The sequence below is a fragment of the Schistocerca serialis genome, chromosome 1 (assembly GCF_023864345.2).
Source record: "Schistocerca serialis cubense isolate TAMUIC-IGC-003099 chromosome 1, iqSchSeri2.2, whole genome shotgun sequence".
Lineage (NCBI taxonomy): Eukaryota > Metazoa > Arthropoda > Insecta > Orthoptera > Acrididae > Schistocerca > Schistocerca serialis.
The window spans coordinates 206314856-206340926 of NC_064638.1; the positions used below are offsets into that span (position 1 = coordinate 206314856).

The 26071-nt window shown below is 39.0% G+C and overlaps 1 protein-coding gene across 1 annotated transcript in view; it reads right to left on the minus strand.

Annotated features, from left to right (window-relative positions):
- Nucleotides 1-13362, minus strand: part of LOC126457205 (uncharacterized) — a 76367-nt gene extending 63005 nt beyond the window's left edge. The window contains exons 1-2 of the mRNA XM_050093308.1: nucleotides 13253-13362; nucleotides 7474-7504 (exon numbers count right to left, since the gene is read on the minus strand). Coding sequence (XP_049949265.1) covers nucleotides 7474-7504; nucleotides 13253-13321 — 100 coding nt within the window. The 5' untranslated portion in view covers nucleotides 13322-13362. The remainder of the gene's footprint in view (nucleotides 1-7473; nucleotides 7505-13252) is intronic.
- Between the last annotated feature and the right edge of the window lie 12709 nt (nucleotides 13363-26071).

Sequence of the window (26071 nt, forward strand, 5' to 3'; positions counted from 1 at the left end):
TATATACTCCTTCCACCTTTCTGCCTTCCCTTCTTTGCTTAGAACTGGGTTGCCATCTGAGCTCTTGATATTCATACAAGTGGTTCTCTTCTCTCCAAAGGTCTCTTTAATTTTCCTGTAGGCAGTATCTATCTTACCTCTAGTGAGACAAGCCTCTACATCCTTACATTTGTCCTCTAGCCATCCCTGCTTAGCCATTTTGCACTTCCTGTCGATCTCATTTTTGAGATGTTTGTATTCCTTTTTGCCTGTTTCATTTACTGCATTTTTATATTTTCTCCTTTCATCAATTAAATTCAATATTTCTTCTGTTACCCAAGGATTTCTATTAGCCCTCGTCTTTTTACCTACTTGATCCTCTGCTGCCTTCACTACTTCATCCCTCAGACCTACCCATTCCTCTCCTACCGTGTTTCTTTCCCCCATTCCTGTCAATTGTTCCCTTATGCTCTCCCTGAAACTCTCTACAACCTCTGGTTCTTTCAGTTTATCCAGGTCCCATCTCCTTAAATTCCCACCTTTTTGCAGTTTCTTCAGTTTCAATCTGCAGTTCATAACCAATATATTGTGGTCAGAATCCACATCTGCCCCAGGAAATGTCTTACAGTTTAAAACCTGGTTCCTAAATCTCTGTCTTACCATTATATAATCTATCTGATACCTTGTACTATCTCCAGGATTCTTCCAGGTATACAACCTTCTTTTATGATTCTTGAACCAAGTGTTAGCTATGATTAAGTTATGCTCTGTGCAAAATTCTACAAGGCCCCCCAATCCATATTCACCTACTATGTTTCCTTCTCTCCCTTTTCCTACTGACGAATTCCAGTCACCCATGACTATTAAATTTTTGTCTCCCTTCACTACCTGAATAATTTCTTTTATCTCGTCATACATTTCATCAATTTCTTCATCATATGCAGAGCTAGTTGGCATATAAACTTGTACTACTGTAGTAGGCATGGGCTTTGTGTCTATCTTGGCCACAATAATGCGTTCACTATGCTGTTTGTAGTAGCTTACCCATACTCCTATTTTTTTATTCATTATTAAACCTACGCCTGCATTACCCCTATTTGATTTTGTATTTTCAACCCTGTATTCACCTGACCAAAAGTCTTGTTCCTCCTGCCACCGAACTTCACTAATTCCCACTATATCTAACTCTAACCTATCCATTTCCCTTTTTATATTTTCTAACCTACCTGCCCGATTAAGGGATCTGACATTCCACGCTCTGATCCGTAGAACGCCAGTTTTCTTTCTCCTGATAATGACGTCCTATTGAGTAGTCCCCGCCCGGAGATCCGAATGGGGGACTATTTTACCTCTGGAATATTATACCCAAGAGGACGCCATCGTCATTTAATCATACAGTAAAGCTGCATGTCCTCGGGAAAAATTACGGCTGTAGTTTCCCCTTGCTTTCAGCCGTTCGCAGTACCAGCACGGCAAGGCCGTTTTGGTTAATGTTACAAGGCCAGATCAGTCAATCATCCAGACTGTTGCCCCTGCAACTACTGAAAAGGCTGCTGCCCCTCTTCAGGAACCACATGTTTGTCTGGCCTCTCAACAGATACCCCTCCGTTGTGGTTGCACCTACGGTACGGCCATCTGTATCGCTGAGGCACGCAAGCCTCCCCACCAACGGCAAGGTCCATGGTTCATGGGGGGGGGGAAAGATTACCTAGTAGGCTAAATTACATCTGTAAATTGACAAATAGTATTGATATGCTATAATGTGACAATAATACCAGTCAATAGTGAAATTAGTTGGTTATATATTCATACTGTGCTAACACATTAATACAATATTATACTGCATTGTGTTTTTCTATATTACATGTCATTCTTCGTCTGTTATATGATCCAGTAAATTCAAACAAAAATCAATGTGTCACTTCTCCTATCCATTTCAGAAATTGTTACGAAATTCATTATTTTGAGATTTGTTTTGTCAAGAGGGTGCCAAGAATACCAAATTTCAGGCATTAACTCTCACCAGATGCAACACACTGGCCAACGGCATTCCTTAATGACCATGAGCAGCAGTGTTTGCATAGAATTGTTGGTGCTAACAGACAAGCAACTCTGTGTCAAATAACCACACAAATCCAAGTGGGATGCATGATGAATGTATACATTAGGGTACTGTGGCAAAATTTGGTATTAATGGGCTACGGCAGAAGGCAACTAAAGCAAGTGCCTTTACTAACAGCGTGACATTACTGTTGCACCTCTCCTTGACTCGTGAGTGTATTGGTTGGACCCTAGTTGACTGGAAAACCACGGCCTGGTCAAGTCCTGATTTCAGTTGGCAAGAGTGGATGGTCAGATCTGAGTGTGGTGCAGACACCCCAAAGCCATGTACCCATGTTGTCACCAATATGCTGTGCAATCTGGGGGTGGCTCAATAATGGTTTGGGCTGTATTTACATGGAATGGACTGGTTCCTCTGTTACAACTGAACCAATCATTGACTGAAAATGTTTATGTTCAGCTACTTGGAGGCCATCTGCAGCCATTCATAGGCTTCTTGTTCCCAAACAATGTTGGAATTTTTATGGATGACAATGTGCCATGTCACCAGACCACAACTGGTTTGAAGAATATTCTGGACATTCAAGCTAATGGTATGGCTACCCAGATTGCCACAAATCTTGCAGCAGCAACACTTTTGCAATTACAGATGGCTACAGAGGTAGCATGGCTCAATATTTTTGCAGGAGATTTCCAACAACTTGTTGAGACCATGCTGCTGCACTACGTCACACGCAAGGAGGTCCAACATAATATTAAGAGGTATCCCATGACTTTTATCACCTCAGTATATTATTATTTTTTCTTTTTTACTCCTTGTTGTATTTTTTGGCTCCATTGTTTTATTTTACAAACTATGCCTTCTCTCTCTCTCTTTTCCCATTGATGCTCACATTATGGTGTCACCTCTACTCTTGCCTTATGTCTCACAGCTACTTCTTGATCTCTTTTCAGTTTCTGGTTTTTCTTATTTTCAGACCTCATCTTTATTATCATTTGGATATTAATATCTCTCTCATATTATTCTGCTATGCCCATCTTGACCTGTGGTTTTGTGCAGCCTTGTTGCTAAAGTGTCTTATCTCCTTGTCCCTTGTATGTATGTATATATCGATCAGTATGTATCTATTAAACCGAGGACCTAGAAACGACTTCGTTCCACTATAGCTCTCAGTGGTTCACAACCCCACAACAGGCCATAACAGTCCACCCACCCCACCACTGCGCCACTCCAAACCCAGGGGTTACTGTGTGGTTCGGCCCCCAGTGCCCCCCCCCCCCCCCCCCCCCCCGGGAATGTCTCGTGCCAGACAAGTGTAGCCCCAAATGTTTGCGTGGTAGAGTAATTATGGTATACACATATGTGGAAATGGTGTTTCTGCAGAAATCGGCAACACAGTGTAACTGAGGTGGAATAAGGCAAACCAGCCAGCATTCTCCGAGGTAGATGGAAAACTGCCTTAAGGGGAGCCGGAGGTGCCTATGCTGCCCATGTTAAAATCACTAAGTTTGAGGAACATTAATGAATAAACTACCAAATAGAAAAGTTTGAATTTTTTTTTTACATATAGAGTGGTTTAGTATTGCAGTTATGACAGAGGGATTTGGAGTATCTTTTCTAGTTTCCTTACAATTATCTTTTTTATTAATGACCCAAATTTTTTTACAAATAATTGCTTTATAATTAAACTGAAATGAAACTACTGAACATATTGCCAAATGGCTGTGTTACAATGTAAGTTTGACCACTAGGAGTGCTGTATAAAAATTTCCTCTCTCTAGCTTGGGTGGATTTTGAGAAAATGTTCCTTATATTCAAGAAATTCTAATTTACGGGAAATGGCTATCAAAGTTTTTCAATACATTCCTGCACTATAGGACAGATTATCAGGGTCTTCTTCTTCATCCTCCAAAAGCTTCCTCTTCTGTCTTCTTTTCTGGCCTGTTGTTCCATCATACTTCATATGCCTTTCTCTTCTTTCTGCTCCTCTTATCCTTTCTCTGTCAATATTTCTTAGTGCTCGTACAGTGTTCACCCCAGCTGTAAATCCTAATGCCTTCAGAACTTCACACTTCACACTGTTCCCTTGGTTGTAGGTTGCTATTGCATCATAAATGCCAAAGTGCAGTGTTTTTATGCTTACAAACACCCTTTTAGGAATCACTTTCCAAATCAAAGTGTTTACGCTCTCATTAGGATTCTGCGTCTTTCTGTGTAGACATTTGTGTAACAATTCTGGCTGTGCTAAGTCATGAAAAATTGGTTTTATTGCATTTATCACAGCTGCTGGCAAACCATGTGTGTGATCATAGTCCTTTTTTGCATTATATTTGCACCAGGAATCTTTTGGGCACAGGCTGTGTTGAGGGTATTCATTGGAAAAGGCAGTATGAAGGAACAATGCCCACACTGCTTTTCGCATGTCACTAACGTTACTAGTATTTTGCCTTATAGCATACCCATAGTATCTCTGTAGACGTTCAATCACCTCATCAGTAAGCCTGCCTCTCCCTCCTATTGTCTTTCCATCACTGAGCTTACTTGAACCCAAAGTTGCCGTGCACCCATACGCTTTTGCACATTCCAACTTTTCCATATGGTTTCAGTTCCTCTATAGTCTTGAAATCTTTGGAGTCACCATCCCCAAGGTAGTATTTGTACCTAACGTTGTATCTGGGAACTGAACGTTCAAAAATTTGTTTCACTCCATCCACTTCCATTGCTCCACTTGATCCACTAAAATTTGCCTCACAGCTTCCACTGTGCTCTCCTTTGATTTTATTTTTGCTCCTACAATGTTTTGATAATATTGCAACATCTATCACTTTTGCACTATCACCACAAGTAGCAGTTACAACCCCATTCAGGGATTTATGACCCCTCTTTTGCCAGGAACCATCTAATGCCACCACCAAATCCCTAGAACCACCGTTCATTTCTACAGATTCCTCCACTGCTTCCTTCATGGTTTTCAAAGCCACGTCTTCAACAGAGGATCCTACCAGTTCACAGTAGTACCCAAATTTGCTTGGAGGCGATGGCAAGTTCATAATACCACAAAACAGTTTACCAGCAGCAGACCCTTTTCCAATGGATCAAAGACCATACACAAGTCGAACATTCACATCAAACACTCTAGATCGTCCATTTTCACCAAAGAGACTGGCATGTGAATTGTAGAAAGTCACTTGATACTTGCAACATGCACAGATTATCTTCATCTCACAAGCTAAACCAAAGTGCTTTGTTATCTCTAGTCCCACTCCTACACTTGAACACATTTTGCACAGAACACTTTCTTTCAGCACAGAAGATAATAATCCAATATTCAGTACTTTGTTAATATCATCACTGTCACTAACATATTCACGAAATCTGTCACTTCCAACTGTCAGCTTCATGCTAGAAGATGTCACAGGGCTATGGCCGGCCATGTGTTGCTTAGCAGAAGAATGCACTGTTTCAGTAATTGTAGTATCGCAGCTTGGTATTAGTGTTAATTTTCTTTTCCCCACGTTCTTCCTCTTCTTATATACACGGTTACTAAAACGTGGCATCGTAACCAGAACAATGCTTTACACAAGAAGTATAATACTACCAACAACAGGTGCAACACTGAACTAATTCGAAACGGTAAACAGCAAAGAGACGATGTTCCACGCTCTTAGCTCTTCATTTGTCACAGAAAACAATGTAGCCAACCCTTGCACACTCGCTGTATGCATAACATAAGGCGCTGTATGTGTAACAGGCCGAGGAAATCCCAAGCAGTTTGCCAGGAAGTCACGAGAGGGTGTTAGATGCATTCAGCGGCCGCCCATTTCCTCTGCAGGCGTGGGGGAAAATGGTAATAACCCCACTTCTAGGGCGAGTAGAACAATAATTCAAAGTTTACATTAAAGAGGAATGTTCTAATTAATTTTCGGTAGGAAAAAAAAAAAAAAGCGTAATTTTTTTGGATTTGACCACCTCCGGCTCCCTTTAAAAACCATCCACAAGCTGGCCGGCACACCGGATCTTGACACTAATCCACTGGGAAGCAGAGCATTAGAGCACTTGGCTAGAGTGGGCTCCTGGCCCCTTTGTCTTTTGCATTCCATAAACTAAAAATACTGACTTTCCCGTCCATGTGGATACCAAAAACAATAATTTCATTAGTCAAAGGCACCACATTACTAGAAAAAATGCAGATGTTCATTCCACAAGAAATAAGGTCAGCTGAGAAGTATAAGCAAAATAGGTTCACGATATGCAGGTGTACAGCTGGTAAAGAATCTTCCCAGCTGTCTACAGGACAGTATGAAAAAAAAAAAAAAGAAATGCAGGAAACTTGTAAAAGATTACTTAATGGAAGAAGAATTTTATAACGTAGAGGAGTATACAAGCAAAGAATGAGGAATGCTGTTATCACTTGTATGTATGTATAGTAATCCATTGAAAATATTGTAGTATGGAGTATGTAAATAACTTACAGTATGTTGCTTTCTATTGTAATAGGTAGGTTAAGTATTTTAAGATATTAGGTTAAGTTGACCTGTCCTTTATTGCAAGTACATATTCCATACATATGTTCATAGGAATGGTGGTAACAGAATATCATCTACAGTTTATCCATGAATAGAGTTGAGATTTATTTCAGGTGTGAAGAAAAAGACACATGATATCTGAACTGTACTGTTCTATGCCTACATACAAATTTTACCTAGGAATTAGTTACTGAAGGATAAAATGTAATGATTGTACAGCATCAATCACCAGAAGTCCCCACCTGGGGATGTACAGCTGCTGAGCTGGAAGTCTTTTCAGTTGACACGACTCCAGGTGACTTGCACACTGATGATAGTGAAACGATGATGAGGACAACACAGCACCTAGTCCCAAGTGGAAAAAATCTCCAACCCAGCTGGGAATCGAACACGGGCCAATTGTGTGGGAGCCAGACAAGCTGACCACTCAGTTAAGGGGGTGGACATAAGTTGCTGACAATGTCTTTATGTTATTAAAAATAGAAAATGAGCTACAGCTGCAAATAAAGTATGTGTACTTGTATTTAACTTAGTACATCTAATGATGTGCTTGGGAACTGCATCTTAAAGGTATCTTTACGACAGATTTTACTTTATCTCACAGCAGTTACAATGTCAATGTTAGCAACCATTACAGAAAAAATTATCTTAATAGGATGAAAGAATGTCACAATGTTTTCTGAAAGCAGGAAAATACCACAGTCAGCCTAGAACAGTTGAGAATATTGAAAACATATTCGGTATTGTGTTAAATGATATCTACGCTAATAGAGAAGTAACAGATTAAGTAACAGATTAACACATTCCAACAACAGCAGATCAATTAATTTTATTTCTATTGCTTCTAGGCCAATTAAGAAATTATTATGACAACATAATGCAGGTCATAGGAGAGCTAGAGCTTACCTGTATCTGTAAATTCAGGTGTTTCAGCATACTGCAACAGACAAAAAATTAATGTGGCTTTCTGTTGCTGTGTTTAAAGTTATATGTTTTGTTTGTTAATCTCAGGCAATGTACCATAATGAAATGTAATGTATATCAGTTGACAACTAGGCAAAAGATTTTGAGCCCTGTGAATTATATTGAAAATAGTTTTGTCTTGCTCTGTTATTTACTGTATTGATTGCTGCTGTGCCTGCAGTATTCATTCAGGCATCACTCAGTTGTATGTGTTGCCACCTAGATGGTGCTTCTAAACTGGGATCTGTTTATACTTTCTGTCACAAGACCTCTTTAGATTTCATGCCACCTGCTGCAAGTTATGTCAGCCACTGCAGCTGGTGCTGATAGCTGGAACTGCTTTCCTCTTCTGCAAAGTAGAATGTATATGGACATCATTTTGTTTGTCATGGATCATCAGGGATATGCATCAAATTTGGCCAGTTGTGGTTCAGCAGTTCGCACAGTCCCTGTCACAGTTAATCACCAGCACCAGCTCTACAGTTATTGCCTGCTGACACAGATCATCAGTTGCTGCCATTATAGCCAGCTGCTATGAAAGACTGATCATCTTGCTATGAAAGACTGATCATCTCACAGCAACCACCGAGTATTTAAGTGATATTATCATTCAGAGCCAGACTTATAAACTATTAGAACTGAACTTCTATAGATTAGATAGTGCTCTTTCAGTGTGTGACATTGGCTTAGCACACTGACTACAGAGCCAAGTAGCATTCATCACGCAAAGCTGAGTTTTTCATTCAGTATAAACTATTTTAATAAATGATATTTAGTGTTTATCACTGCATTACCCATATTATGGATGTTTTAGATGTAACACTGGAAACAAGTTGGAATATCAGCAATATAAGGAAAAGATAGGTTGCTACTCACTGTAAAGATGACACATTGAGTTGCAGACAGGCACAATGAAAATACAATTACACATTTAGCTTTCACCCAAAGCTTTCATCAGAAAAGGAAACACACACACAAGACATTCATTCACACAAGCAAGATATCTTATGCACACATTAGTGCTGTCTCCATCAGCTTGTACCAGAATGCCATTCCATTCTGAGCTGCTGGAGATGACAGTCATATATGCATAAGGTATGTTTCCTTATGTGAATGAATGTGTATGTGTTTTCTTTTCTGATGAAAGCTTTGGCCAAAACCTAAATATCTAACTCTCTTTTTGTTGTGCATGTTAGCAACTCAATGCATCATCTTTACAGTGAGTAGCAATATCTCTTTTCCATATATTTAGGTACATCACTCTGTAAGCATAAGAGCCAGTTTAAAGATAAATGTTGTGGCGTAACAAGCTTGCTACGCCACACTGGGAAGGGAGCCGAAAGAAAGGCACGCGTACACACACGCCGACTGGCGTCAAGTCTGGAACAGGATAACTATTGAATGGTAGCAAGAAAAGTATGTAGCTGCTTTATACTTAACTTTTATACTTAACTTTTATTCTTTGATGAATACAGCGTTCTTCTGGAGACATTTATACGATAACTCTCAAAGTAGGTAAGGCTAATGGCGCCTTGCTAGGTCGTAGCCATGGACTTAGCAGAAGGCTATTCTAACTGTCTCTCGGCAAATGAGAGGAAGGCTTCGTCCGTATTGTCGCTAGCAATGTCGTCCGTACAACTGGGGCGAGTCCTATCTCGTATCTCGAGACCTGCCTTGTGGTGGCGCTAGGTCTGCGATCACACAGTGGCGACACGCGGGTCCGACATGTACTAAATGGACCGCGGCCGATTTAAGCTACCACCTAGCAAGTGTGGTGTCTGGCGGTGACACCACAATAAACACTGTGATTAGAAAGTGATAAAAAATTGAAAAATCAATCTTTTGAAAAGCACTAAAAGTAACTCAACCAGTTTTCCATAAACACATGATTATTTAATAAGAAAGTGTTTAAATCCATACTAGATACCTTTTTGTATACCTGTAAGGCAAGCTTCAGAATCTTAGTGGTTACCACTCTTATTTCCTTCTCATTTGTTATTGTGCTGTCAGTTTGGAATTTATTGTAGGACATATGGTACTCAGAATAGTAGTTACATATCATAACAACTAACAGGTCATACGTTTCCATACACATATTTTTTATTGTCCTACAAGATACAAAGCATGTTGTCAAGAACATTGATCAGAGTGAACTAAATGCAGGTCCAGAGAGGTTACTTGAGCTACCTCAGGGCAGTGAAACTGTTCCAGGTGACTCCAGGGAGTTACGTCCCCATAGCATATTTTGCATTTATATAAGTTTTCTTGAAGCTAACAGATAAATGAAACACACACACACATTGCAGCTTTATGGATGTGTGTGAGTGTGCTGGGTGGAGGGGGTAAGGGGAACAACTAAAGGAGGTGAAGGGAGGAGTGTGGAAAAGTTAATGATGGATAGGGAAAGGCAGGCATCAGTGGCTCAGGATAAGAATTTGCCACTGGTGAGTCCGACTTGGCACATGCAAGGGAAGCTGCTTGTGGTACACAGTGAAGTGACCTAAGGGAAACCTCTCTCAAATAAATACATTCTTGTTTAAAATGAACTACTATTATTTCAGTTCACCTGCACTAAAACATATTGCTAAAACACAGGGAGAGTAGTATGGATATTTAATGTGTAGCTGAATGTAAGATGTTAAACCATAATTTTACTCTACATTTCCTGAGGAAGAAAGATGGTCACTGTAATGAGGCACTGGTCCCTCACTACCAGGACAAAAGAGGAGTCATAACAATGAAACAAGAAATTTACTCTAACCTTGAGATGCAAAAAAATTTATGTTCACCACACCCAATTGTAAAATACGTCCCCCCTTAGATCACAACTGGCCTCATCACTCATGGAACTTGTATGATATAAGAATAAAACTTAATAGTGTCAATCTAAAAGTAAAAGATTACTTTTAAAGTAAGCATCACACACAAAATTTCTGGGACCAATTGTACCTTACACATAAAAAGGTCTGAACATATCATAATACTTTCACAAGTAAAGCACTACAGCATGCCTTGCACACTGAGTAACTAATCAATTCAGCATAGCAGCTCATGCACTAGAATAATATTCACTGCTTATGTCCATTCCATAATTAGTTTAAGATTAAAAGAAGGATAAGAATCACAGAAATTGATTTTTTCTTTTGAAAAATTAAAACCAGATTTTAGTGCTTATTCCTCCAGCTTCCTGAAAGAAATCTGCAGCCAGTGTGCACCTTCTACAAGATTAGAAAATGAACTAAAAACTGAAAAGTTGTACATAAATAAAGAGTACTTTCCAAGAGTCCTTCTTGTGCAAATATCTCTATCTACAGCTATTAAATGCAGGAAAGCTTTTGAAATGCTAGCTTGAGGTATGTTGTTTTCTGGCCTGATAAAACACTGTTGATTTGTTATCTAAAATAATACACGCAGAAGAAGGACCATAAAAGTAGAGAAAGGTGTTTTCAGAAGCCCCGTGAGTGGAGTTATCAAAGCATATTACACCTTCAAGTAGTATCATAAGCTATTTCAAAGGCATAAAAAAAGATGTGGCAAGCCACTGCATGGGCACCGAGCTGAGAGGGATGCCAGGAGTGACAACTGTAAGATTTCTATACAAGATGTATCATAATTAGCAGCTGCCACTTGTCGCACCAAGCTGAGAGGCATGTGCAAGTTCAAGGTTTGGATACAGTGCATATCAAGTCACTTACGTGGAAAAACATTCTCAAACCAGCTCTTCCCCCACAAGCCCTTGGTTAATCGCATCATACATGACATGCTGAACTCAGTTTTCAAATGCTCCTTTACAAAGGAAAATCCAGGAATATTCCCCCAGTTTAATTCTCATATCATTGTATAGATGAGTGAAATAGATATTAATCTCAGTGGCATTGAAAAACAGCTGAAATCATTAAAACTGAACAATGCTTCAGGCCCAAAAGGAATCTCTATCAGTTTCTATGTGGAATATGTAGCTGAGTTACCGCCTCTTTTAACCATAACATATCATACATCCCTCGAACAAAAAGCCATGCCCAGTGGCTGGAAGAAAACACAGGACACACTTCTCTACAAGAAGGACAGCAGAAGTGATCCACAAAACACCTGCCCAATGTTCTTGACATCTATTTATTGTAAAATCATAGTACATATTCTGAGCTCCAACATAATGATAATCTCAAACAGAATGACCTCCCTCATGGGAACCAGCATGAGTTGTGGAACACTGATCATGTGGCACCCAACTCACGCTTTTTTTTTCACATGACGTCCTGAAAGCCGGGGACCAAGGCAGTCACGTAGATGCAGTACTTCTTGACTTCAAAAAAGTGTTTGACTCTGTAGCACACTACACTTGTTATTGAAAGTACAGTCATATGGAATATCAAGCAAAGTTTGTGACTATATTGAGGATTTTTTGGTAGGGAGGATACAGCATGTTATCTTGTTGTCTTGGATGGAGAGTCATTGACAGATGCAGAAGTAACTTTTGATGTGCTCCGTAGAAGAGTGTTGGGACCCATTCTGTATGGTTGCTGCTATTGGCCTTGAAGGCAATATTAATAGTAGCCTCAGACTTTTCATAAGTGATGCCATTGTCTACAACGAAACATTTTCTGAAAAACCCTGTACAAACATTCAGACAGGTTTTGATAAGATTTCAAAGTGTTACAAGAATTGGTAACTTGCTTTAAACGTTCAGAAATGCAAAATTTTGTACTTCACAAATTGAAAAAACATAGTACCTAATGGCTACACGATCACTGAAAGTTTATTCAGTAGGTTTCAAGAACCAACTTTAAGTAATGACTCTAGGAATATACTATAGCACTCCTACAAATAACACCTGCAGGTATTGGGAAGATAAGATTAGTCTAATTACAGAGAACAATATGGTATTTAAGCAATTATTTATCCCATGTTCCATAAGTCAATGGAGCAGGAAAATGTCTTAATGGCAGGTATGATCAGAAGTATCCTCTGCCATACACTTCACAGTGATTTGCAGATTTTGAACATAGATGTAGACATGATCTGCATATGAATACTTCTAGTAAAATGCTACTTACACAGCTGTTTGATAGAAATATCCATTCTGGACAAAGGACTATCCAGCTATGGTCATTTTTAATATTCATTTAGTATTCATATTATATTCCGGGGGATAGAGCTGTAAGTTAGGGTAAATTTAGTTGCAGTTGAAACAGCTACTACGAATGTGTTATCTTGCTGGTTGGACACAATCTTGAGCATGAACATATCTCATTCAATATTCTCCATCACATCAGAAATATCCTCATAAGTAAAATGAACACACATTATCAACACAGGAAATTAAAATGGAATGTTGAAGCTGTGTTATGCTTATCAGGGCATTACTTAGAAATTACAGAAAATAAATGGATAAATCTAGACAGATACAAGGTAATATCAACTCTAAAGGTAACATCAATTGTAGAGCTACTATGTAATGTCCACAAACACAAAAAATAAACTCCATGCAATTGTATTCTAATATTATTATCTGCAGTTTTTTTCTTGAATAATTTTTTGACAATGTGGGAAGTTGACTGTTCTCATAGTTCATCAGACATTAGAATTGTAGAGGCTCTCCACACAGACATTTTATACACACACCATTTAACAGCAGTTGTTCACTTGCAATATTATTGCCAAGAGGTTTACACATATTAGAAAACTACTTAAAATGACAGTAATATGCAAGGTGATTTTATACCTGTGGACAATGTTGTGCATAGCACAAAGACCAAAAACAGACAACAAAAATGACGATAGTACTCTGCATGGCTTCAGTAAATATGTGTTGATCACTCTGATTGAAGTTCTTGCTTTACTTCTCAAAAAAAGGAAACAGGAAACCACTATTTTTAACTTCATATAAATATCAGAAATGACCACAAGGATGCAGGATGGATACGGTCTGCTGATAACTTAAACCAATAAGAAGGATTACCACAGATTGTGTAATTTAAAAATTGTGAAATATCTTTCATCATTTCGAAAGACCCAAAAACATTAAAAAAATATATTTTCTAAAATAAACTAAAGTTACATAGTACTGACTTTAATTTAAGAAGGTACAAGCGAACTTTATGTTTGATCATACTATTGTAATTTACATTCCCCACTTTATTTCATGATTTAGCAATCAAATGCTTCTGCAATGAAATATAAATATAATTTTTTAATGTTCTGAGCTGAAACCAAAGTATTGTGAATACTGTTCCTAAACCATATCTTGCTGGATTATACATTTGGGAAATTATAAACTGACAACTTACCAATTTGTTCTCTAAGGAAATGGATTCTGGATCCAATGTCATGACACTAATTACCTAAAGATATTTATCTATTGATACCCTTTGTGTACATAAAAACTCACTGTCCACATTTTACAGAAGTTTCTTGATCTCTTATCAGCTCTCAATTTGTGTGCAAACTAAAAGACAAAATTTTGTATTGTGGAATGATTTTAATATAAACTTTAGGTTACTGACAGTGCTACTTTGTCTTTGTTAGACAAAAGGCCTACATGAAACAAGTGACATACATTTCCTTCACATATGCAAGCATGTTTTGATAATCAGAGATAATCTCAGAGATCAGCAATTAAATGTGTGTTTTGGATGTAGATACTACATGAGACATTTTTCTAAAAACCCAAATGCTTTTCAGGGAAGTTGATAAGTGGGAACTGAGTGGTGAATCTCACATTGCTTGGAATATACTGTAAAATGAAGAAGTCAAACTTAATTTCTAATTTTTAAATGGGAAATAGTGCAAGTTTATTGAATAGAGTTCTCAGATATGAATGATTGGTGTCTCAGTGATTGTTTTTTGTGCTGATTCAATTAAAAACTCATTCTGGCTATGTGTCATGCAAGCTCAACAGAAGTGAAGGCCAATTGTTGGTGCTAAATGAAGTAAGTTGCATTTCCTCCCTATTATACCATATCTCATGTTATAACAGTGCAGCAGATCTAGCAGGTAATATAACTGCATGGAAGGGACTAAAATCAGTTTGAATTGGAGGGAATATGTTGTCATAACTACTGAATGGCAGTGCAACAATTTCACATCCATCAAATGTTATTGTAGACTTCAGCAATGTGCAATTAATGTACTTGAATTAATGTACCACTTGATAATGTAGCTTTAACAAAAAATAGCTGTGATCCCGACAGTCATGTCTGAGACAACTTAGAGCAATTTTTGTGCCTCCATTTTCACATGGTGTACCTGCTCTACCACATGCCTGTCTATAACTGTCATCAATATGTCTCATATTTAACAGACTCAAATACTTCTGTTGCTAGATTTGTTTCTCTGTCCTAATTTGCCCCCCTGGAACTCATAGTGATATTAATTCCAGGCACTAAAAGCATAAACTACTGACAACAAAGGACAATGCTGATAGCAGGATTACAAAATAATTACATTGCCACAAACAATCGAGTGGAAAAATATGAAATTAAAAAAAGGAAAAATATGAAATTAAAAAAAAGTACAAATTGTTATCACATCCTATGTATGCAATCTGTGTGATTTTGCTGCTTGACAGAAACTGACATTGGCATCTATAGTTACACCTGCAAGACTTTAAAGGCAATATATGTCTCTAGTAAGTTTCTCCTTTACAAAACTGAGTCAAGCCCCATGCTGGGTGGCAAATTTTATGTCTTTACCAAGATTTAGGTGCCAAAAATTATGTCATTCATACAGACAAATATTTCACTTTAATAAAATGCAGATTGATAGCTGAATTTATAGGGCAGTTAATATTAATAGGGTTAATTGTGTGCTCACATATGTTCAGTCGAGTTGTTGATTCCATTCTAAGACAATATTTTCATGATTGACCCAGTCATCTTCTTCAGAAACTACAAGCTGTATCATCATGTATACTTGTTGCCTGGACCCCATCTGGACTGGAAACTACTGTTAATGTTGCACCACCATTTATAGCTAAGTTCGACTCCCCACTACATCTTTTGATTTTCATTTGCGAGTGAGATCTTAATAAATTGAGTGCCGGACTGTAAGCTTTGTTTAAATTGAAACCTCCATTCCAGTTTATTAGATTTTCTGATATCTTTATTTTCATAGACACTTTAATTATTCTGTCTTATACAGTTGGTATTCGTATCACAATACTGGTCCCATTATATTTCATGTCATAATTATATTTGAGGCAGTGTTCAGTCACAGATGTCTGATTTTTTGTTATAGTCAGGAGTGCAGCTAATGTTTCTTGCACTTCTCATTCACAGTTCCAACAGTCTGCCCCATGTAAGACATATCATATGGAATGCAGTACACATACAGGTTTTGGAGGTCTTGATTGTCTTTAACAACATTAAAAAAAGAATTTTCATCTTTGTTGATGGGGGTAAAACACATTGTATGTCATGTCTCCATAGGAATCTACCAACCTTTCAGGAAATTGGGACGGCATTAGTCTCAGCCCTTTCTTATGATGTTGATTTTGTTTGCAATACCCGCTCAGTCTGTTGATCTGAGGACTCATTCCTTGGGTACACTATTCATGTGTTTTATAATTCTTTGACAAGGCTCTCCTTGTATGGCAGCATACAGATATATGTACCATGTCATCAGAACAATGTTCCTTTGTAACAGAGGGTGATGGCTCAGGGCATGAGATACACGTTAGTGAGTATGTGTTTTCTACTGCACTCTGACTCAAGGATATGTTTATTCTTCTTTTAACTAACACACTGAGGAAACATAGCTGGCATTCTTTTTTTGAGTTTCACCATGCATTTAATATTAAATTGGGTAGATCTTAAATGTTCTATTCTGGCATAACCACAAGCAACAGAACAAACAAGATGCAGAACACAAGAGCAGAGAAGGTCGTGAGGAAACAGCAGCCAGTGGTGCATGGAACTGGACTGCAGCATGCCAAGAGTGACACCTAGGAGAAGTGAATATCAATGCCGCTCCTGCTAGCCTCAGCTGCACAGATTAGCACTGGATCACAGATATTAGTTATCAGTGATGGATGTCACCTTGCTTGAACAGTTCACATATCAAGGACTATAAATTATATTACATGTCACCCCTCATTTGCAACTACTACATGCAAGTCTCCAAAGTTAAGTATTGTCAATTGCTTTATAGAAATAAAACTACTAACATTATTTGTTTGAATTGTTGTATAGCATTCCAAGAGTGCTGCATCTCGTAGGCACCCTATTAGCGATGAGTAGGCAAGACCCAACATGTTCCATGTGGCCACACAACAAAAGTGTCATCCATGCATTAATAAACCACTGTGATTTGAGAGATCACAATTTACAGATGGTTGGTTTATGACTAAAAGGTTCAGCTAATCCACCGAGCTGGATTCGAGGCTGGTTACTCAAAGTGAATTAATATGTACTCTAATGTTGTGGTCTTCAGTCCAAAGACTTGTTTCTTGCATATCTCTGTGCTAGTTTATCCTGTGCAAGCCTCTTTATCTCTGGAAAACAATTTCAGTCTACATCCATTTGAACATGCTCCCTGTATTCATACATGGATCTCCATGTATAATTTTTACCCTTGCCCCTTCTCCCACATTTCCTTCCATTACCACATTAACTATTCCTTGATGCCTCAGGGCATGTCCTTTCAAACAGTTCCTCCATTTAGTGAAGATGTACCTTCAATTTCTTTCCCCAGTTCAACTCACTAGTTACCCACTACTTTTTCATTATGCCCATCTAATCTCAGCATTATTTTACAGCACTACATTTCAAAAGCTTCTATTCTCTTGTTTTCTGAACTGCTTATTGTCCATATTTCACTTTGATACAGGGCTTTTTCATAAATGATTTTCTTGCTATTGCCTGTCTGCATTTTATGTAGTCCCTACTTTAGTAATCATAAGTTATTTTCTTTTCCAAATAGAAAAACTCTTCTACTAATTTTAGTATCTCATTTCTTGGATCTAATTTCCTATATATCTCATGATTTTATGATATTCCATTACTCTTGTTTGTATTTATCTTATAATCTCTTTTCAAGACACTGTACAGTCTGTTCAATTGCAAGTCCTTTGTCATATGTGACAGAATTACAGTATCATTGGCAGACTGAAGAGTTTTTATTTCTTCTCCTTAAACTTTAATTCCCGTAGTTTTCTTTACTGTTTGCTCAATGTACAGACTGAATAACATCATGGATAAGCTGCAATCATGTCTCACTCCCTTCTCAACTATTGCTCCACTTTTATGTCCTTTAACACTTATAATTGCAGTATGATTCTGTACAAGCTGTATATAACTTTTCACTCCCTGTATTTTATCCACACTATCTCCAAAATTTCAAAGAGTGTAGTCCAGTCAACATTGTCAAAAACTTTCTCTAAATCTACAAATGGTATAATGCATATTTGCCTTTCTGCAATGCTGTGTGGTTCTACTTGTGTAGACCAGTGTGTTCATCCCTTCCAAATGCTTCTCAGTCCAAGTTTCACCTCCATATGACCATCGCATCAATTTTCAAAGTGCCATCAATGAAGTTGTGTTTATGCAGTATGTATGAAAATGGAACAGCAGAATTTAGAGAAATATTATGCCATCAAGTTTATTGTTAACCTTGAGGAATCCACAAGTATGAGCTCTGAAAAATTGAAACAGGCCCATGGCAAACATTCCTTATCAAGAGTACAAGTTTTTCACTGGCACAAATCATTTTTGGAAGGCTGAGAGCATTTTGAAGATGAACCTCCCTCACTCAGGGAGACTTCGACTTAAAAAGCTAATGAAAACATCAAGCATTTGCATGCTTTTGTGAGATCAGCCAGACTAAGAATAAGGATGATGGGTGACCTATTAAAATTCACTTTTACCATACATCAAACTTTGACTGAAGTTTTGCACATGTGAAAGGTTCGTGCCAACAAAATGCTGCTGAAAAAACTCAGAACTGAGCAGAAGGACAATCAAAGAAACGTGTGTTCTTAAGAGGATGCCAATGACCATGAATGGTTCAGTCATGTGATCACAGGTTATGAATCCTCATCCTGAGGCAAAGCAGTAAAGTAAGAAGTGGCACACAGAGACATCTCTTCAACAAAAAAAAAAAAAGTCCAAATGACCAAATCAAAGATCAAAACAACACTGATTTGGTTTTTTGACAGAACAGGTATCACGCGTTAAGAATTTGTTCCTCCAGGACAAACTTTCAACCAAGTGATTTACAAAGATGTCCTCGAAAGGCTCAGAAAAATGGTGAATTGAGTGAGACCAGACATTACAGACAAGTGGCCGCTGCATCATGACAATGCCCCATGTCACACAGCCACTTCCATCATGGAATTTTTGAACTCAAAAGGCATTCCTGTTGTTCCGCATGCCCCCGCCCATCCCAGTTCACCCAGTCCTTGTGGCTTTTTTCTTTCCAAGAAATTGAAAAAGTCTTAAAATGATATCATTTTGGGGCTCTAATGAACATTCAAAACATTGTGACGAACATGTTAAAAGCCCTACCAGTTGAAGAATTTCAGCATTGCTAGCAAGACTTTGTTGTTTGAAAATAAATAAATAAAATCTTTGGTAGATAAAAATCAGTTTCATTTCTTTTCTCACACAACTTGTACCTTTCCCCTAGTAGTGCACGTTTTCAAAGTCTTGCATTTGTCCTCTACTCAATCTCATTGTTCAAAATCCTTCTTGCCCCTTACCTATTTTCTATGTAATTCTTTTGTTTCACTCTTGCCACTTATCCCCTGTCTCATTTTTCAGTGTCAGTATTCCCTTTCACCTGCTTCAGTTTTACATTTTCCCCTTTCATCAGTTAAATTTTAGGGACTTTGCACAATAGCAATACTAACCCCTCTAGAGTGAAGGCACAATGAAGCAGCATAACTGACTTTTTAGTCTGGTCTCTGACCTTTATGTGTGTAGATGCATATATCAAGTGACAGAATAAATCACATGTATTCTAGAGTGTAAGTGTGAGTTGACACCGTTACTGATACTTGGTGCCAACATCAGTACCTTGAGTTTACTCGTCTGATGAGTTTTTGTGACAGTGCAACTTCTGTGCATTTTCTTTGTTTCTGTTTTCTGCATTGTCTAATTTGGTCTGCCTTTTGTGCAACAGCAGCATGGATGCAAGAAAATATTTGCAAAATGTTTCGAATTCACTGGACAATTTTTTCTTCTATGAGTGTGCAAACTTTAGTGACTTTCAAGTGCCTATCATGACAGACATTGTGCAATGAAAATCTCAACAACATTCATGTAAGTATCCATTATTGGACTACATTAAGAATGAGCTCACATTAAACACAATGAGTTTGAACAATCACTTCTTGGCAAGTTTCCCCTGCCAAATTCATTTCACAATGACTGCCTCATAGTCGCGAATCTCGGAACATCTGTGCCTTACACACTGTGTCAAGATCCATTCACTCTGGTCAGAATGCAATGTCCAACCATATTGCTTCCCACAGCAAGCAAAGTTTAGGTCAATGCCTACTGACCCTGCATAAGTTCCACCAAACATGGGGTTGACCAAATGTCTCCCCTGTGCCAGTCACCATACGTCACACACTGTTGTGTCAAATGGGGTCCACTGCAATCATCAAAAATGGATACAACATGCCTTTTCACAAGGCACACCTATAGTGTGGCAGGACCTGCCTTCCAATGAAGGACAAACCTCTATAGTTTGCCCCCTGTAGCTATTACTATGTCTCTGCAGGGATCACATCCTGATACAGGCTTGAACTACCAGACTTTAGTACTGTATTGCTGCAACTTTAAAATGAGTATCCTGTGATATAACTACTGGAGTTCAACCTCCATGTCAATGCATGGTTCTCTGCAGTGGAGTTAATAATGGAGCATAATAACATCCTTAATGATCAGGTGAAATTTGTGATGCTGATTGCACACCAAAATGGCAACAGCACTTTAATCAATGATATTGTTCTCCACCCTCCAGGTTGTGACAAGTACATCAAAGTGAAACACACCATATTAGAGTGCCTTTCTCTTTAAACAGAACAGCAGCTGATACAGATCATCTGTTATGAAGAACTAGGTTTAAAGACGCCACTGCAATTATGGAGCAGGCTCCGAGTAATTGCAAACTATACTGTACTGTCCGATGCTATGTTATGGTGTCTTTGGCTACTTATGCTTCCACCACACATCTTGTCATCAATCCAGATACAAGAAGTGTGTTCTGATACAGTGAAGTTTGTCAGTGAGAATGATATGTTCAGTCATGGGGGCAAACTTCTCGTATCTGGATTGATGACAAGATGTGTGGTGGAAGCATACACACAACAACAGAATAAACAAGCCATCATTCTTCAAAGATGCCACACTCCACAGCCAATGGACACATAGTGCAGCACTGCACACACCACCAGATCTCAACCGGCTACCCATACCAGCACCTTCATTAACCACAGCTGACCACAGGCAACTATCTCCAACACTGATTCAGTCTGAATCCAACCAGCAGACTACCATGCTCGGTAGCAAAGCACAGTGTGGACCAATTGACAGTGCATCAAGCACCCCATCCAGCATGTGCCATTACTCGTTTCATGCCTGTGCCAGCTCAGATCTGCAAGCCATCATTTCATTACCCAAACTGATATACTAGTCCAATGAGGGCACACCAGGATCTTGCAACATATCCAGCTACCCAACCTCCACATTTCATGACACTGCCTTGAATATGACACATCCATTCGCCTGACACACATTACATCTTAAGGATTTCACAACAGTGTAGCAGCACCACCGTTTAAGATAGGAAAAAGCTAGTTTCAGTGCAATATTTCTGAGCGCACAAATTACAGCCAGGCATGGCTACACACAGCAGCAGATTGGGTAACAGTGTTCCAGTCCACGGTGGGTTGCTGGTTTGATCCTCTGAGGCTAACGTGATGTGGGGTCCGTGGCCAGCCAGTGGCGGGCCACTCGATGGCTCGCTATTGCAGGCAGTCTTGTTGATTCCCAACACACACCGGAGGCATCTCGAGGTGAGGGCTGCAGATTTGGCTGTCAAATCGCAGGTGCTTGTTGTTCAAAAATTGGGTTCAAATGGCTCTGAGTGCTATGGGACTTAACTTCTGAGGTCATCAGTCCCCTAGAACTTAGAACTAATTACACCTAACTAACCTAAGGACGTCACACACATCCATGCCCGAGGCAGGATTTGAACCTGCGACCGTAGCGGTCGCTCGGTTCCAGACTGTAGTGCCTAGAACCGCTCGGCCACTCCAGCTGGCATGTGCTTGTTGTTGCCACGATCTTAATCACGACGACGAAGAAGCACACAGCGGGCTGCCCTGCAGCTCCTAGTGACCAGTGCTGAGGCAACAGGAATGAAGGCCGCTGAGGCAGCTGCCGGCACATCCTGACATCGTCAGAACTCCGTGGCTGTACACGGCTGGCATGCCGCAGTACATTGCATGGGTCGCTGAGGTAGCCCTTCCATGCCAGAGGAACATGGTACTGTAGCTGGGAATAATAAAACACTTGAAGATCATGGCCGAGTTTTAATACGGCGCATCCTGACAGTTTATATCCACATCCAACATTCCTCCGCCTCACGCCAACATCTACATTTCACAGTGACAGCTACAACAGGAAGATTTTACCTCATGGACACAGATTCTGATGTGAGTGTACCCCCTCATATACTATTACTCCATCTTCTTGTGCACTACCAGCTGCCTTACGAGTTACTAATTATTCTGTGATCAAGGTTCACAGTTCTAATGTTGCCACTATCGACTTGGTGCCCAATCTACAACTCCACTGTGATTTCCTTGGCACTACAGTCATTGAACCAGTCATTGGGGCTGACTTAATGGCTCACCACAAGTTGGTTCCTGACCCCACTTGATACATAGTCATGCACATTCCCACTGGATTAATTATCCAGGGAATTCCATCCACTACAGGTGCTGAAACACCACCTGCTATTTTTCCACCTATGTAGCTTGCATTGGAGTCACTTTTTCACATCTCTGTAAGCCAGCAGAATCTGTGGATTTGCTATTCCAATAGCAACACTTGAAACAATTATGTGTGGATATCCTGGCTGATACCATTTGACTGCAACAGTGGACTGACACCCTGCGTAACCATGTAGACACGGTGGAAACCCCACTTGCCACTGCACATGACATCATTATAAGCTATAACTCCAAACACAGTGCTACAGTGGCACTAGCTCACCTGGACAGAGGTTAGAACAGTGTTCTGTACAGTGGTTGCCCCTGTGCCAGCTGCGTGTGACTTTCTATCTCCTTTGAGCCTGTGCCACTTTGCAAATAATAACCAAACACTCAACCACATCATAACCACTCCTGGACACTCAGCACAGCAGAAAGTGTGCCACTTGTCTCCTGATTCCACTAGGGCTGCTGAAAAGATGGTGAACGAAATGTTAGCTGCTCTAATAGTCCACCCATTTGACAGTCTTTGGGCATCTCCAGTCTGCCTCATGCCCAAAAAGAGTGGTGCTTTCTGGATGTGTGGGGATTACAGGTGCCTTGACATACAATTCATTTCAGACTCTTTCCCAGTTCCAAACATCCAAGACTTTACATCTCCTGGTGGGTGCCACCATCTTTATCATAACAGACTGCCAGATGGCATAGCTACAGATACCACTGAACCCTGAGGATCTCCCCAAGACTGCCCAGAACTATATCATTCAGACTCTTTGAACTTATATGGTTGTCATACGGTTTAAAAAAAGACCTGGCAGAGATTCATCGATGGCATACTTCATGATATTGATCGGTGTTATGCCTATTTGGATAACATACTAGTATTTTCAGCTTTCCCAGACGAACACAGACTCCACCTCTAATGAGTTTTCGAGACTTTACTACTCCTCTAATGAGGTTTTGAAGCTTTAGACCAGATTGGAGTAATTCTTAATGAAGTGAAGAGCCAATACGCAAACATACTGTGACTTTACTTGGACGATTCCTCAGTGCTAATGGTTAAATGCCAACTGATGACTGTACTGCTCTTATGAGTTCACTGTCACTGTCAAGAACTCCATAGATTCTTGGGGATGATAAATTTCTACTGCAGACATAGACAAATCTAGAAAAAAGGTGGTCCCATGGACATCACATATGCTGCACTTTTAATGATATCAAAATGTGTTTCCCATCAGCTGTCAGTTTTGCACTACTGGATCCTCAGGGCCACCTTCTTATTACATCCAATGCAAGTGACACCACCATTGGAGATGTTCTCAAGCAACACATTAAAAACTTCCAGATTTTGAAAAGAAATGATTAGCATATGACTGGCAGCTTATTAAGCCATCAAGTTCTTTCGGGAAAACATAGAAGGATGACAACAAACCTTGTTTACTAATCACCATCACTGCTCGATGTGGAGGTTCAGAAACTTAGACTTTATTCCTCAATTCACCACCAACTTCTGCCACATGAATGACACTGACATCCTGGTCACAGACTATATGTCTAGAGGGTCAGTGATCATCAACAAACCTGACTTCACCATGGTGGCTCAGCTCCATCTTGCCAATACAGAACTGCAAAATTGTATCTCAGACCTGACTTCTGGTCTTAATATCTCATGTCAACAACTGCATTTCATGTCGTCAGCTTCCTTTCTATAATAATGAATTTATACAGCTTCCATAAAACCTCCAGTGCGTGTGACTTCAATGAAGTTTCTTGTACCCATGTAGTTCGCAGAATTATAGCAGTTCATTTTCTTATCTTAAAATGTAAAGCACTGAGCGTAAGCAAAACATGCGATAGTGAGTAAATATATCAGTAGAGAACAGAATGTCAACAAGTGGATGCAGCACAATCCCTACGAGGCTCTGCCAAGCGAACAATCTATAATTAATACCATAATGTAACCTAAACTCTATGTTCGTACACAGTATATAAGCATTTCTATATACCAAATTAAAGAGTAGTCATGACAACAAAACAGAAATGTGTAAATATGCAATCCATATGCAAAGCAGCAAGTATATATCTTACATAATAAATAAGTCATTAGCATCATATCAGCATAAGCAAATAAATGTTCATATGTAATCTTAATAAGTAAACATGAAGGCGCAAGCAGATAAATCACAAGTATAACTTACATACATAGCCATATCAGCACAACTAATCAGATGACAAATACAATTTAAATAAATAGGCACAGCAGGCACATAATGAAAAATATGACATCAGTGAATAAGCATAGCAGCCAAGCGATGAATAATATACACAAGTAACAACCCTGTTCATTAATAAAACATTGTCAAAATCAGCAAATGTACGCAAGCATGTCGCTTCACAAGTAAATTCATAGAGCATAAAATTTAATACAAAGTTTAAATCACATAATTGCGAGCAGCAAATTACATATAAAGTACATACCTAAGTAGAAATATGTTACTTGAAAAATAAACTCAATTAATAGTTACCTTTTTAGTTTATTACTTTCTTCCTCGAAATTACATTCTTCCTGAAATTTTCTCGATAGCAAGTCTTCTTAAAGTAGAACACACAGAGAATTTACCTGTAGTTCTTAAAGGTTTTATACAACTGTATCCTGGAAAAACTGAACATTAATAACATAAGTTACCAAGTAACTATAGCTTAATACTGAATTTAACCTGAGAAATTAGACTGTGTATTTGTTTACAGCTGTCAGTGCATTTGCACTGAGCACTTGATCAGCTGCAGGTAGGTGCGATGTTGGAAGTAATTGATTCTGGTCTAAGGTTCCCTTGTGTGGCGGGCGGTCTGATTGTAGCTTTGTGTATGTGCTGCCGCTAGAACACGACGCGGTATCCATGTGTTCTCTGCATATTTACGTGTAACTGTTAATTTTCTCAAAAGTATGCCATTCCACAAAAATTTTAGCATTCAATATATGATGTATTCCCTTAGAGCGCCGTGATTTAAGAGTTTCTACTTCAACAGTGTTATCATGAATAATTTTGCGAACTCTATATGGACCGTTATAAAGCAGAAAAAATTTGCGACACAAGCCTTTTCCTTTGTGAGACAAACGACGAGATTTAATTAATACCTTTTGATCAACTGACAAAGTTTTTAAACGACCAGTACGTTTCAATGATTTCTCTCTTCTAGCAGCCGCAGATGGAATATTTTGTAGAGCCAGGTTGACAACATCAGAATGCCGCAGTTTCCGTGGAGGTGGAAAACGAACGATTTCAGAAATACGACTTGTCGGTGCTTTATTTTTTAATACCAATATAGGCAGTAAAGAAGTTGAATCATTAGGGAGTTCATTCAGAATGTTTTGAAAAATATGAAGATACTGATCCCACGTTCTATGATTATGATGACTATAAAGACGACACAATTTATTAATTTCCTTCATCCATTTCTCTGATGGGTTAGATTGAGGGTGAAAAAGTGAAATGAAAATTGGTTTAATCTTATGACGCCGTAGAGTACGAAGATAAGTTTTAGAGTGAAACTGTGATCCATTATCTGATATAACTTTTTCAACGTGACCCACTTCTTTAAGAA